This window comes from Equus przewalskii, chromosome X (assembly GCF_037783145.1).
Source record: "Equus przewalskii isolate Varuska chromosome X, EquPr2, whole genome shotgun sequence".
Lineage (NCBI taxonomy): Eukaryota > Metazoa > Chordata > Mammalia > Perissodactyla > Equidae > Equus > Equus przewalskii.
In genome coordinates, this window is record NC_091863.1 from 10063393 (window position 1) to 10076004 (window position 12612).

General features: G+C 40.4%; 1 protein-coding gene across 9 annotated transcripts in view; it reads left to right on the forward strand.

The window, feature by feature from the left end:
- Positions 1-12612, forward strand: part of OFD1 (OFD1 centriole and centriolar satellite protein) — a 46822-nt gene that overhangs the window by 17331 nt on the left and 16879 nt on the right. For 7 of the 9 annotated variants that reach the window (XR_011535796.1, XM_070603708.1, XM_070603711.1 and 4 more), the window contains exons 8-10: positions 7071-7244; positions 9497-9603; positions 11421-11540. Coding sequence is in view for 8 of the 9 variants with exons in the window: in XM_070603708.1 (XP_070459809.1) it covers positions 7071-7244; positions 9497-9603; positions 11421-11540 (401 nt within the window). In the remaining variant the exon portion in view is untranslated. The remainder of the gene's footprint in view (positions 1-7070; positions 7245-9496; positions 9604-11420; positions 11541-12612) is intronic. The other 2 variants (XM_070603712.1, XM_070603713.1) reach the window with 1 other exon arrangement.

Below are 12612 nucleotides of genomic sequence, written 5' to 3' on the forward strand. Positions count from 1 at the left end.
ATCATATTTCAAATTCTGTATACATTACATCATGTTCACCACCCGAACACTAATTATAGTGCATCCCCTCACATGTGAGCCTAATCACCTCTTTTGCCCTCCCCCCTCCCCCTTCCCCAATGGTAACCACCAGTCTAATCTCCAATGCTATGTGGTATTTTTTTTGTCGTTTTTATCTTCTACTTATGAGTGAGATCATATGCTATTTGACTTTTTCCCTCTGACTTATTTCACTCAGCATAATACCCTCAAGGTCCATCCATGTTGTCACAAATGGCCGGATTTCGTTATTTCTTATGGCTGAGTAGTAGTCCATCGTGTATAAATACCACATCTTCTTTATCCATTCGTCCCTTGATGGGCCACCTAGGTTGCTTCCAAGTCTTGGCTATTGTGTATAATGCCGCAATGAACATAGGGGTGCAAGTATCTTTATGCCTTTGTGTTTTCAAGTTCTTTGGATAGAGACCCAGCAGTGGAATAGCTGGATCATATGGTAGATCTATCCTTAATTTTCTGAGGATACTCTAAACTGCTTTCCATAGTGGCTGCACCAGTTTGCACTGCCACCAGCAGTGAACAAGGGTTCCCTTCTCTCCACATCCTCTCCAACATTTGTTGTCTCCTGTCATGTTAATTATAGCCATTCTGACTGGAGTGAGGTGATACCTCATTGTAGTTTTGATTTGCATTTCCCTGATAGCTAATGACGTTGAGCATGTTTTCATATGCCTGTTGGCCATCTGTATATCTTCTTTGGAGAAATCTCTGTTCAGATGTTTTGCCCATTTTCTAATTGGATTGTTGGTTTTTTTGTTGTTGAGCTGTATGAGTTCTTTGTATATTTTGGATATTAATCCCTTATCTGATATGTGGTTTGCAAATAACTTCTCCCAATTGTTAGGTTGTCTTTTCGTTTTGTTGATGGTTTCCTTTGCTGTGCAGAAACTTTTTAGTTTGATGTAGTCCCATTTGTTCATTTTTTCTTTTGTTTCCCTTGCCCTGTCGGACATGGCACTTGAAAATATGCTGCTCAGACCAATGTTGATTTTTGTGCATGGTGTAAGGGAATGGTCTACTTTCATTCTTTTGCATGTGGCTGTCCACTTTTCCCAACACCATTTATTGAAGAGACTCTCCTTTCTCCATCGTATGCTCTTGGCTCCCTTGTCAAATATTAGCTGTCCATAAACGTGTGGGTTTACTTCTGGGCTCTCAATTTTGTTCCACTGATCTGTGTGTCTATTTTTGTGCCACTACCATGCTGTTTTGGTTACTATGGCTTTGTAGTATAATTTGAAATCGGGGAGTGTGATACCTCCAGCTTTGTTCTTTTTTCTCAGGAATCCTTTGGCTGTTCGGGGTCTTTTGTTGTTCCATATAAATTTTAGGATTCTTTGTTCTATTTCTGTAAAAAATGTTGTTGGAATTTTGATAGGGAGTGCGTTGAATCTATAGATTGCTTTAGGAAGTATGGACATTTTAACAATGTTAATTCTTCCAATCCAAGAGCACGGAATATCTTTCCATTTCTTTGTGTCTTCTTCGATTTCTTTCAACAATGTCTTATAGTTTTCAGTGTACAGGTCTTTCACGTCTTTTGTTAAGTATATTCCTAGGTATTTTATTCTTTTTGTTGCAATTGTAAATGGGATTGTATTCTTAATTTCTCTTTCTGCTACTTCGTTGTTAGTGTATAGAAACACAACCGATTTTTGTACATTGATTTTGTATCCCACAACTTGACTGTCTTCCTTTATTATTTCTAAACGTTTTTTAGTGGACTCTTTAGGGTTTTCTAGATATAAAATCATGTCGTCTGCAAAGAGTGATAGTTTCACTTCTTTTCCAACGTGGATCCCTTTTATTTCTTTTTCTTGCCTCACTGCTCTGGCTAGGACTTCCAATACTATGTTAAATAAGAGTGGTGACAGTGGGCATCCTTGTCTGGTTCCTGTTCTTAGAGGGATAGCTTTCAGTTTTTCTCCATTGAGAATGATATTTGCTGTGGGTTTGTCATATATGGCCTTTATTATGTTGAGGTATTTTCCTTCTATACCCATTTTATTTAGAGTTTTTATCATAAATGGATGCTGTATCTTGTCAAATGCTTTCTCTGCATCTATTGAGATGATCATGTGATTTTTATTCTTCATTTTGTTAATGTGGTGTATCACGTTGATAGATTTGCGGATGTTGAGCCATCCCTGCATGCCCGGAATGAAACCCACTTGATCATGATGTATGATCTTTTTAATGTATTGTATTCGATTTGCTAGTATTTTGTTGAGGATTTTTGTATCAATGTTCATCAGTGATATTGGCCTGTAATTTTCTTTTTTTGTGTTGTCCTTGTCTGGTTTTGGTATCAGGATAATGTTAGCTTCGTAGAAGGAGTTAGGAAGCCTCCCCTCCTCTTCAATTTTTTGGAAGAGTTTGAGAAGGGTAGGTATTAGGTCTTCTTTGAATGTTTGGTAGAATTCACCAGGGAAGCCATCTGGTCCTGGACTTTTATTTTTTGGGAGGTTTTTAATTGCTGTTTCGATCTCCTTACTGGTGATCGGTCTATTCAAATTTTCTACATCTTCTTGGTCCAGTTTTGGAAGGTTGTATGTTTCTAAGAATTTATCCATTTCCTCTAGATTATCCAATTTGTTGGCGTATAGCTTTTCATAGTATTCTCTTAGTACCTTTTGTATTTCTAGGTGTCCATTGTAATCTCTCCTCTTTCGTTTCTGATTTTATTTATTTGAGACTTCTCTCTTTTTTTCTTGGTGAGTCTAGCTAAGGGTTTGTCAATTTTGTTTATCTTTTCGAAGAACCAGCTCTTGGTTTCATTAATTTTTTCTATTGTTTTTTTAGTCTCTATTTTGTTTATTTCTGCTCTGATTTTTATTATTTCCTTCCTTCTGCTGATTTTGGGCTTTGTTTGTTGTTCTTTTTCCAGTACCTTTAGGTGCACTTTTAGATTGTCAATTTGGGATTTTTCTTCTTTGTTGAGGTAGGCCTGAATTGCTATAAACTTCCCTCGTAGAACCGCTTTTGCTGTATCCCACTGATTTTGGCATGTCGTGTTTTCATTTTCATTTGTCTCCAGGAATTTTTTTATTCTTTGATTTCTTCATTGACCCAATCATCGTTCAGTAGCATTTTGTTCAATCTCTGTATTTTTATGGCTTTTCTGGTTTTCTTTCTGTAGTTGATTTCCAGTTTCATACCTTTGTGGTCAGAAAAGTTGCATGGTATTATTTTGATCTTCTTAAATTTATTGAGACTTGTTTTGTGGCCTAATATGTGATCAATCCTGGAGAATGTTCCATGGGCATTTGAAAAGAATGTGTATTCTGTGGTTTTTGGATGGAATGTTCTGTATATATCTACTAAGTCCATCTGGTCTAATGTGTCCTTTAAGGCGAGTGTTTCCTTATTGATCTTCTGTTTGGATGATCTATCTGTTGGTGTAAGTGGAGTGTTCAAGTCCTCTACTATTATTGTGTTACTGTCTATTTCTCCTCTTATGTCTGTTAATAATTGCTTTATATATTTAGGTGCGCCTATGTTGGGTGCATAGATATTTACAAGTGTTATATTTTCTTGTTGGATTGTTCCCTTTATCATTATGTAGTGCCCTTCTTTGTCTCTTATTACAGTTTTTGTTTTAAAGTCTATCTTGTCTGATATAAGTATCGCTACCCCTGCTTTCTTTTCTTTGCCATTTGCATGGAATATCTTTTTCCATCCTTTCACTTTCAGTTTGTGAGTGTCTGTAGGTCTGAAGTGTGTCTCTTGTATGGAGCATATACATGGATCTTGTTTTTTTATCCAGTTGGCCACCCTATGGCATTTGATTGGAGCATTTAGTCCATTGACATTTAAAGTAGCTATTGATAAATATGTATTTATTGCCATTTTGTCACTTTTTCTTTTTTTGGGGTGTTTTAGTAGTTCTTCTCAGTTCCTTTCTTTTTCTCTTGCTCTCTTCCCTTGTGGTTTGATGGCTATCTTTAGTAATATGTTTGATTTCTTTTGTCTTACTTTTTTTCCTGCTTGTTATAGGTTTCTGGTTTGTGGTTACCATGAGGATCCTATTTAATATACTATGCATATAACAGTCTATTGACCTCTTTCTAAAAGCTCTACTTTTTCACTCCCCTCCTCCCACATTATATGTTTTTCACATCATATATAGTCTTTTGTTTAGTGTGTGTATATCCATTACCCTCTTATCATTGAAATAGGTAATTTTAGTACATTTGTCTTTTAACCTTCATATTACCTTCACAGGTAGTTGATCTGCTGCCTTTACTATACTTTTACCTGACAAGTGATTTTATTGCCTGTTTTTCCTTCTTGTTTTGGGTTTTTTTGATAATTTTTTTCTTTTATCTCTATTTGTGGTCATTGCTTTCCCACTTAAATAAGTCCCTTCAGCATTTCTTGTAGAACTGGTTTCTTGGTGATAAACTCCTTTAATTTTTGCTTGTCTGGGAAGCTCTTTATCTCTCCTTCCATTCTGAATGACAGCCTTGATGGATATAGTATTCTTGGTTGTAGGTTTTTTCCTTTTAGCACTTTAAATATGTTGTGCCATTCTCTTCTCGCCTGTAGGGTCTCGACTGAGAAGTCTGCTGACAGCCTGATGGGCTTCCCTTTATATGTCACTTGTGGCCTTTCTCTTGCTGCTTTTAGGATTCTCTCTTTGTCTTTAATTTTAGACATTTTGATTATAATATGTCTTGGTGTGGGCCTCTTTGGGCTTTTCTTGTTTGGAGCTCTCTGTGCTTCCTGAACCTGGATGTCTGTTTCCTTCCTCAGGTGAGGAAAATTTTCCTCTATTATTTCAACAAATAAATTTTCTGCCCCTTTGTCTCTCTCTTCTCCTTCTGGGACCCCTATAATCCGAATGTTAGCACACTTGATATTGTCCCAGAGTTCCCTTACACTGTTCTCCTTCTGTCTAATTCTTTTTTCTCTTTTCTGTTCTGCTTGGGTGATTTCCTCTAGTCTTTCATCTAGCTCGCTGATCTGTTCTTCTGCTTCCTCTACTCTGCTATTGAGTCCCTCTAGTGAATTTCTCATTTCAAGTATTGTATTCTTCATTTCTGATTGGTTCTTTTTTATATCTTCCAATTCTTTGCTGATGTGCTCACTGTGTTCATCCATTCTTCTCTGCATATCGGTGAGCATCCTCATTCTATTTTGTTTGAATTCTTTGTCAAGGAGGTCGCTAGATTCTGTTTCACTTAGTTCTTTTTCTGGTGTTTTGTGGTGTTCCCTTGCTTGGAAAGTATTCCTTTGCCTCATTATGCCTGTTTCTCTGTGCTATTTTCTTTGTGCTAGGTGAGTTGGCTATGTCTCCTGATCTTGGAGAAGTGGCCTTATGTATGAGATGCCTTATGAGGCCCAGCAGTGTGCTTCTCTCTCGTCACCAGACCATAAGAACCAGGAGTGACCCCTTTGTGGGCTACTTGTGTTCTTCTGCTGTGGCAGGGTTGCTCCCACTGCAGGTACCCAGGGAGTCTGATCTTTCCTTCCCTGGCCAGCTGTTTGTAAATCCGGTTTGGAGGGGCCTCAGCACTGCTGGCTACAAAGTCTATTAGCACACTCTTATTGCAGTTGTCCTCTTAATTGGGTTGGTACCCAGTGTAGCTGGTTGCTAGGCTCAGGGGCGTACAGTTGTGATAGGCCTGAGGCCAACAAGGCTGATGTCAGTTCTCTTAGGAGTGCAGCTGAGTGGGGCTAGCCCTTGGCATGGGGGCAGTCAGTTGTTTCAGGCTTTGGAAGGTGGGGCTGATCCTTTTTATGGCTATTTGTGAAACACAAGTCTTCTGCAGCTGACAAGCCTCACCCCCCACAGGACCACATACACTGTCAGCACAGTCCTGGTCCGTACACACTCCTCAACGCCCTGGAGCATGCCCCACCACCACACTGCAGAGGCCCCCACCTCTACCCCAATGCCCCCCACAGTTCACCTGGTCCTCACACAAGCCCTGCCCCACACAGGCAGACACCTTTGCCTGCCTGTAGAGGATCAAGGCACTCAGTCAATGCAGGCTGAAAAGTAGCCTGAGGGCTTGCTGTTAGGTGGGGCCAGTCCCTGGGGTGGGTTGCCTGCCCTGGCTGAACTGGATTAAATCTGTGCTCTAGTGGGTGTGGCAGACCCCTGGGCTAATAGCCCAAGGGACGCACCTCAGTGGCCCCCACCAGTGTCTGTATCGGCACGCCTGGACCAGCTCAGAACAACGGCCCCCACCAATGTCTCAGTCTCTGGAGAGGATCCTCCTCTCACCAAGATGCCCCCAGAGCCCACCAGGTGAGTCTTGTTTCACCAAAGGACAGTCAGCCTTCTCTCTGGTGATTTTAGGTTGCTGCAATGAGTGAGTTTGTGCGTGGGCCCTTTAAGACCCGGATCTTTTCGGCTTTCGGCCGATAGCTTTTCTAGGGTGTCCTCGCTGCAGTTAATAGTCAGCAAAGCCAGACAGGAAGACCCCTGTCTCAGTTGGGCTGAGTGCGAAGGATGGTTATAGCAGTATTGCCCCCACTCCGGACCTCACTCCTCCAGGGAAGGCTCGTACCTTAGGTTGGCTCCTGCCTGGCCAGTTGAGAAGCTCTGCTGCTCCCAAAGGTGGCTTTTTTCCTCTCCAGCCAGAGTTACTGCCTCTTCTGCTTTCGTCAGGACTGTCCCTTGTTGTGGGGGTTCTTTTTATCCAGTTTTCAGTTTTCAATCCAGGGTGATTCTTCCTAAAATTATTGTAACCTGGTTGTGTTCGTGGGAGGAGGCGAGTTCAACATCTGCTCACGGCGTCATCTTGACGAGAACTCTAGAATCTTTATTAATGAGTGCATTACTATACTGTTGTGCATGTTATTTTCCTTTCCAATTGATGTCATTTCTTTATGCCTTTTGAATGAGTCATACAGGTACAGTGAAGATGAAACTAAAGGTGAAGTAAACTAAATATATTTACACAGAACGTTAATATTAAACCTAGCCATGGAGAGAGAATTAGTTACTATTTCTTTAGTACAGTTATTGGTATTTACAATGATTTGTCATCAATTGGCAGTTGAAGTATTTTAAAGATACTGAAATAGCAAAAGTTAAAATGGAAGAGAAAAGAAAGTCTAAGAAGGAAGTAGCCGAGTTCTGGAACAAATTTGACAGAGCTTGTCAAGCAAAATCTGAAGCCCTGATTTCTCGGGAAAAGATGACCCTTGAGAGAATTCAACAGCACCAGGAGGTAACATTTTAAAATCCTTTACTGGGTGGCTGTTTCCTGCAGCTGTTAGTAGATTGGCTCATGGTCCAGGTACAAGGTGGGACAATGGCTGGAACAATGGATGAACAAGGCCCTAGAGGAGCAGTAGGGACTGGGGTCAAGAGCATAAGTGGCAGGATTGGCCTTGAAAAGGACACGCAGACTCCTTTCTGCTGAGACTGCTGGAATGACAGACTGTGGAGGTGGACATCCACATTTGGAATGTGAGAAACTCACACTAAGTAAGTGGCAAATTTGAGGTTAGGTAGCAGCTTCGAGGAGAGGATCAGAGGTGTGGAGTGGCTGCCTGGGGGTAAAGGAAGAGCAGCTCTCTGAAGCAGACAGGACTGATCAAACTGCCTTGAGGGCCCAACTGAGATGGACAGCATGGAACTGAAGACCAAACAAAGTGCTTGTAGGTGACCGTTCTGTTATAGCTCTTGGGAGGACTTGTAAGGTCACTGAGGGTGGAAAGATAGAGGTGCTTGGGGAGTGGAGCTTTGTAGAGCTGAATTTATTTGACTTGAGGTAGGCAGCCTATTTAATTGAAGACATTGGGGTTTGGCTGGGTCGTGAAGGGAACCAGAGGAGAGGGGTTGGGTGGCTACTAACCTAGGGGAGAAGGAGGTGCTATGTGGCAGTCTTAAAGACATTAAGGAATAGGTCTGGGGATACTGACAGGTGGAAGATTAAAGATGGGCCAAGAGGACAGAGTTGCAGGTTGAGGTTTCAGGGGAAGATTGGAAACAAAATGCAGTGTGCTGCTATTGGAACACAGGTCGAAGGTCCCTGGAGTAGAGGAGTCTAGGGCTGCGAGGGTCATCTACGTGGCCATTTGATCTCGTTACCCAGGAAAGTGACTGGACAGGTGGTAGAGAGGTTGAGGAGTGGCAGGGAGTGTGTGTCAGCTGGAGGCATTGGATCCACTCCTTTAGGAAAAACAGGTTCCTTTCCTAGGGGTGTGTTTCAGAGCAGAAACAGGGGCACTGTTTCTTATGTAGAACCAGAACGACTGATGTCAGGAGACGTTGAAAGGAGGGGCCTTCCTCCCAGCGCCCACCCTTGCTCAGGGCTTCTGAGTAAGACCCAGTTATTTAATGGTAATTGCACCCCTCTACGATTTTGTATAGCATTTCTGGGAATTGGGCTTGTTTTAGCTATAAAGATAAATGTTGGAAGCACAGTCCTTGAGATGATTGAGTTGTGTTTAGACTAGCAACTTCATCTAGTAGGTGACTGACTAGAGCAGATCAGCCAGTTAACAGACCCAAATCCCCATTTAGTTAACTGATTCTCTGAAGGCTATGGAGAAGGTTGCTATCCTCATAGAAAGCCCTGGACTCCTCTACTCCAGGGACCTTCACCTTTGCTCCAATAGCAGCACACTGCATTTTGTTTCCAATCTTCCCCTGAAACCTCAACCTGCGGCTCTGTCCTCTTGGCCTTTATTCCACCACCTGGAATGCCCTTCCCCTTCTCTCCCTGATAAAACTGTCCTGTCCTTCAAAATCCAGCTTAAGTTGTCACCTCCTTATGACACCTTCCCTGGCTCCCACTGACAGACTCATTCAGGCATTGTTCTTGCCATGGAGTCCTTTTGCACTTTGGTTGTAAAATCATCTCATCGCAGTGTGATTGTTTGTTTCTCTCTCCCTGACTCAACTGTGAATTTTTTAAAGATGGGGACTAGATCTGTTCATCTTTTTATATCCAGCTCCTAGTATGCTCTTTGTCATATGACAGATATTCAGTAAATCCTTGCTCAGTGAACACATAAGTGGAAGTGTGGCCTGTTCATTTGGGAGTTCATATGAGCTTGCAAATGCTGAGTCAGAGTGACCTATGAACTGAAAGATTCAAATGACAACAGAACCATGGGAATTCTATTAAGTTTTATTGCTGACTGTACGTTTTGTTTCCTTTCTTCTTCCTGAAAAACTTATCAAAATTTTAAGTAAGTGTCTGAGAGATGTTAATTAACTATGTAGAATAATTAGACAAGGGATGTTAGGAATATAGGGTAATGTAGTTTAACAGTCATTGGGGGAGGGAGTAAGTTTTTTGTGTAAGTAGAATAGGCAAAAAGCATACCTTCAGTTGGAACCTCTTGAAAGTGAAATTGTTACTCTAAATGTCTGTACTTTGTTTCCTAGAATTTAGGAAGCAGTCTATTAGTTCAAATCTATTTTATTTTGTCGAGCTTCCTTGCTAAAAATTAATGCTTTCCTCTACAGACTGAAACAAGAGAAATTTATGCTCAAAGGCAGCTTCTGCTAAAAGATATAGATTTGCTAAGAGGCAGAGAAGCAGAGCTGAAGCAGAGAATTGAAGCTTTTGAATTGTAAGTAACATGTTCATTTTGGGTATTCATAATGAATGAAATTAAAAAGAACTACTGAATATATGTCTTAATATTCTGATGTTAATTGCCAAGCAGAGTTCTTGGCTGTAAAGGTGACATTGCCTAGTTTAAAAGGCACAGGTTAAGAGAAATAAAGACTAGGGTTTCACTTTTGGAAAATTAGACATTGGGATAAAAAGCAGAATGAGACGCTATCATCAGGCTACAGTAAGACCAGACAAATAGTTTGAAGAAATTAATAATGCTTGGGGCTGGCCCGGTGGCTGAGTGGTTAAGTTTGTGCGCTTCACTTCAGTGGCCCAGGGTTTCACCAGTTCGAATCCTGGGCACAGACATGGCACTGCTCATCAAGCCACACTGAGGCAGCGTCCCACATGCCACAACTAGAAGGACCCACAACTAAAAAATACACAACTGTGTACCAGGAGGCTTTGGGAGAAAAAGGAAAGAAATTAATAATGCTTTAGCAAATCATATGTTTCACATTTACTTTCGATCATTCAGATCTAACAGTTTCATGTGCATATAGTAACTGGATTCCAGATATCCAGACCTGCCACATTTACCTGCTCTGCTGTCAAAAAAGGAAATACGGTGGCTCTGACTTGTACTAGGTGAAGCTATTTCTCATGGTGTGTGTGTTACTTACTTTTTTGTGAGTGCTCACAAATGTTTCATCCTTCAAATCTTACCTGGGATTAATAGCAAGCCCACCAGTCTGTAGTTTGTGGAATAAACCTTCTTTCCCATTTGGGATCTGCCATTAATTGACACAGATACTCCAGCAGTCTTATTTCATTAAAGAATTTGTCTCCATCTTCATTAATGTTGTTTTCTCGTTTATATGTAGGCTTGATTTGTTTGATTTCTTCTCTCTGCCTACCTCACTCTCTTTTTGGCAGTAGTGAAGAGGTAAATTGATTACGAGAGAGAAAAGAAAAGGAACCAAGTTTGGGCAGACATGATTCATGATTATGTAATCACTTCTTTACCTCTACTTCCCCTACTTCTCCCTTCTAGGTATATAAGCTTTGATGTAGTTTACTGCTCCTTAGCTTTACAGATTAGCCAGCGGAGGGAGCTAACACACAGCTTTAGCCTCCGCTTGGAACGGTCAGCGTTCTGCACCACTTCTCGTTATGGCTTGATCTAAGTACCTGAGAACCCAGTTCTCTGGCTCTGGAATTGGTTTTCTGGTTGATTGAAGGTCTCACTATGAAGACCATTCCATTCATGTGTATTTGGAACTTCTGATTAATCCATCTATCTTTGGCTATCTCTTTAGGCACTCTTCAGTATTTGATTGATAGATTATTAAAGGCCAAAATCGAACCTTCTACCTTTAATATCTATGGGCTAATCAATTAAATCTCACAGTTGGAAACAGTATTATAGAAGAAATAAGCCCTTAAGTATGCTGACTTTTTGCTTGTAGCTTTGTAATTAATAACACCATTCTTGGACCTCTGAGTTGATTATGGCCATTTATCACTTGTAATTCATTTGTTAAGTGTGAATCCTCTTCTGTGAGAAACCACTTTGGTCTTGACACTTTCACACACCCTGCAGCCAGGTGCCACCATATAGCTCCATCTCCTAGTTTGGATCCATCGTCACTAGGTCAGTTCATAAAATAGATGGACGACTTCTGGCTCTTTTCGTTTACTTCCCAGCAGTGACAGTCACATCACAGTTTTAGTCTGTGGAGCTAAAAACACGTTATTTTTTCCCCCTAAATTCTCTATTTCAGATACTATAGTTTTCTTGTTTGCTTTATCTATTTTTGCTAATTTCAGGGCCCAGAGGCTACAAGAAGAAAAGAATAAAAGCGTGACTGATGCTCTTAGGAGACGGGAGCTGAATATAAAGAGTATTGAGGAGACCTATGACCAAAAGCTCAAGAGTGAACTTCTCAAGTAATTGTTGGTGTTTTAAAAGAAGTAACATGTTTGAATTAAGTTGGTGGAAACATGGCAACACCAATGAAGTAGATGAGACTAACATTTTATGACAGCATTTAATGTTTAAAAAAATACATGTTTTCATTGACAGTCAAGCCTTTCCCTTGAGTATTTGAGTTGATAGTTTTAAAAAGAGTATAGAAAATAGTGTCCTCTGCTCATTCTTATTTGTAGCTTCTCTAACATTTATTGAGGGCCTGTGATTTGCTTTAATTTTTAGGGCGCCATGTGACTAGCTCAGCTTGCACAGCTGATAGAGTGTAAAATTGGAATTATAATCACTTTTAGTTATCTTTTCCTCTACCCCACTCATACTGCCTCTAGATGGGGATATCTAACAGTTTTTAAATTATTCAACTCAGTGGTTATAGTATTGGTCAGTGAATCTTATTGGTCAAGGAATAAGGAATCTTATTCCTTCAAGATTCTGCAAAGCCAGAATCAAAAGAAATAAAGTTAACTATATGAAGCAAAAAATGGTATAGAGAAAGGAAAATATGGACAACTAGGGTTACTGTGGCTTTCCTATTGTCTGAGTTTTGTGTGCAAGTGAATAGTACCTCAGTTCAAAGACATTCAGCACATATGGTAACTTCTTTCTCTGGTGCTCAGTATAGCGTCTGGCACGTAATAAGTTCAGTTAGTACTTACTGAATAAATGAAATCCTAGTGAAGAGATGACTCAGCATTGCTGCTCTGGGTCTTTCTTAATCAGTGACCTCTTTTTACTGCCTTTCCCATAATTTGTCATTGATGTTCCATTATGTGGTACTTGCAAAAGTTCCTTGAGGTTGTTCTTTAAAAGAATTCTATTAAAAAAGAAATAGAGCACCTTTTCCATGTATCAGTTTTGAAATATTGGATTTTATCTACATGTTTAATGTCAGTTCCCCTTGTTAATATGGTAGTAAACACTGAAGTATCTGTAGTCGTTAAACTTCTAGAAATAGAGGAGTAAGAGTGTGTAGGTTAACTTTACATAGCTATGGAGATAGTAAACTGTTTGGTATCATTGTCTGGCTTTGAG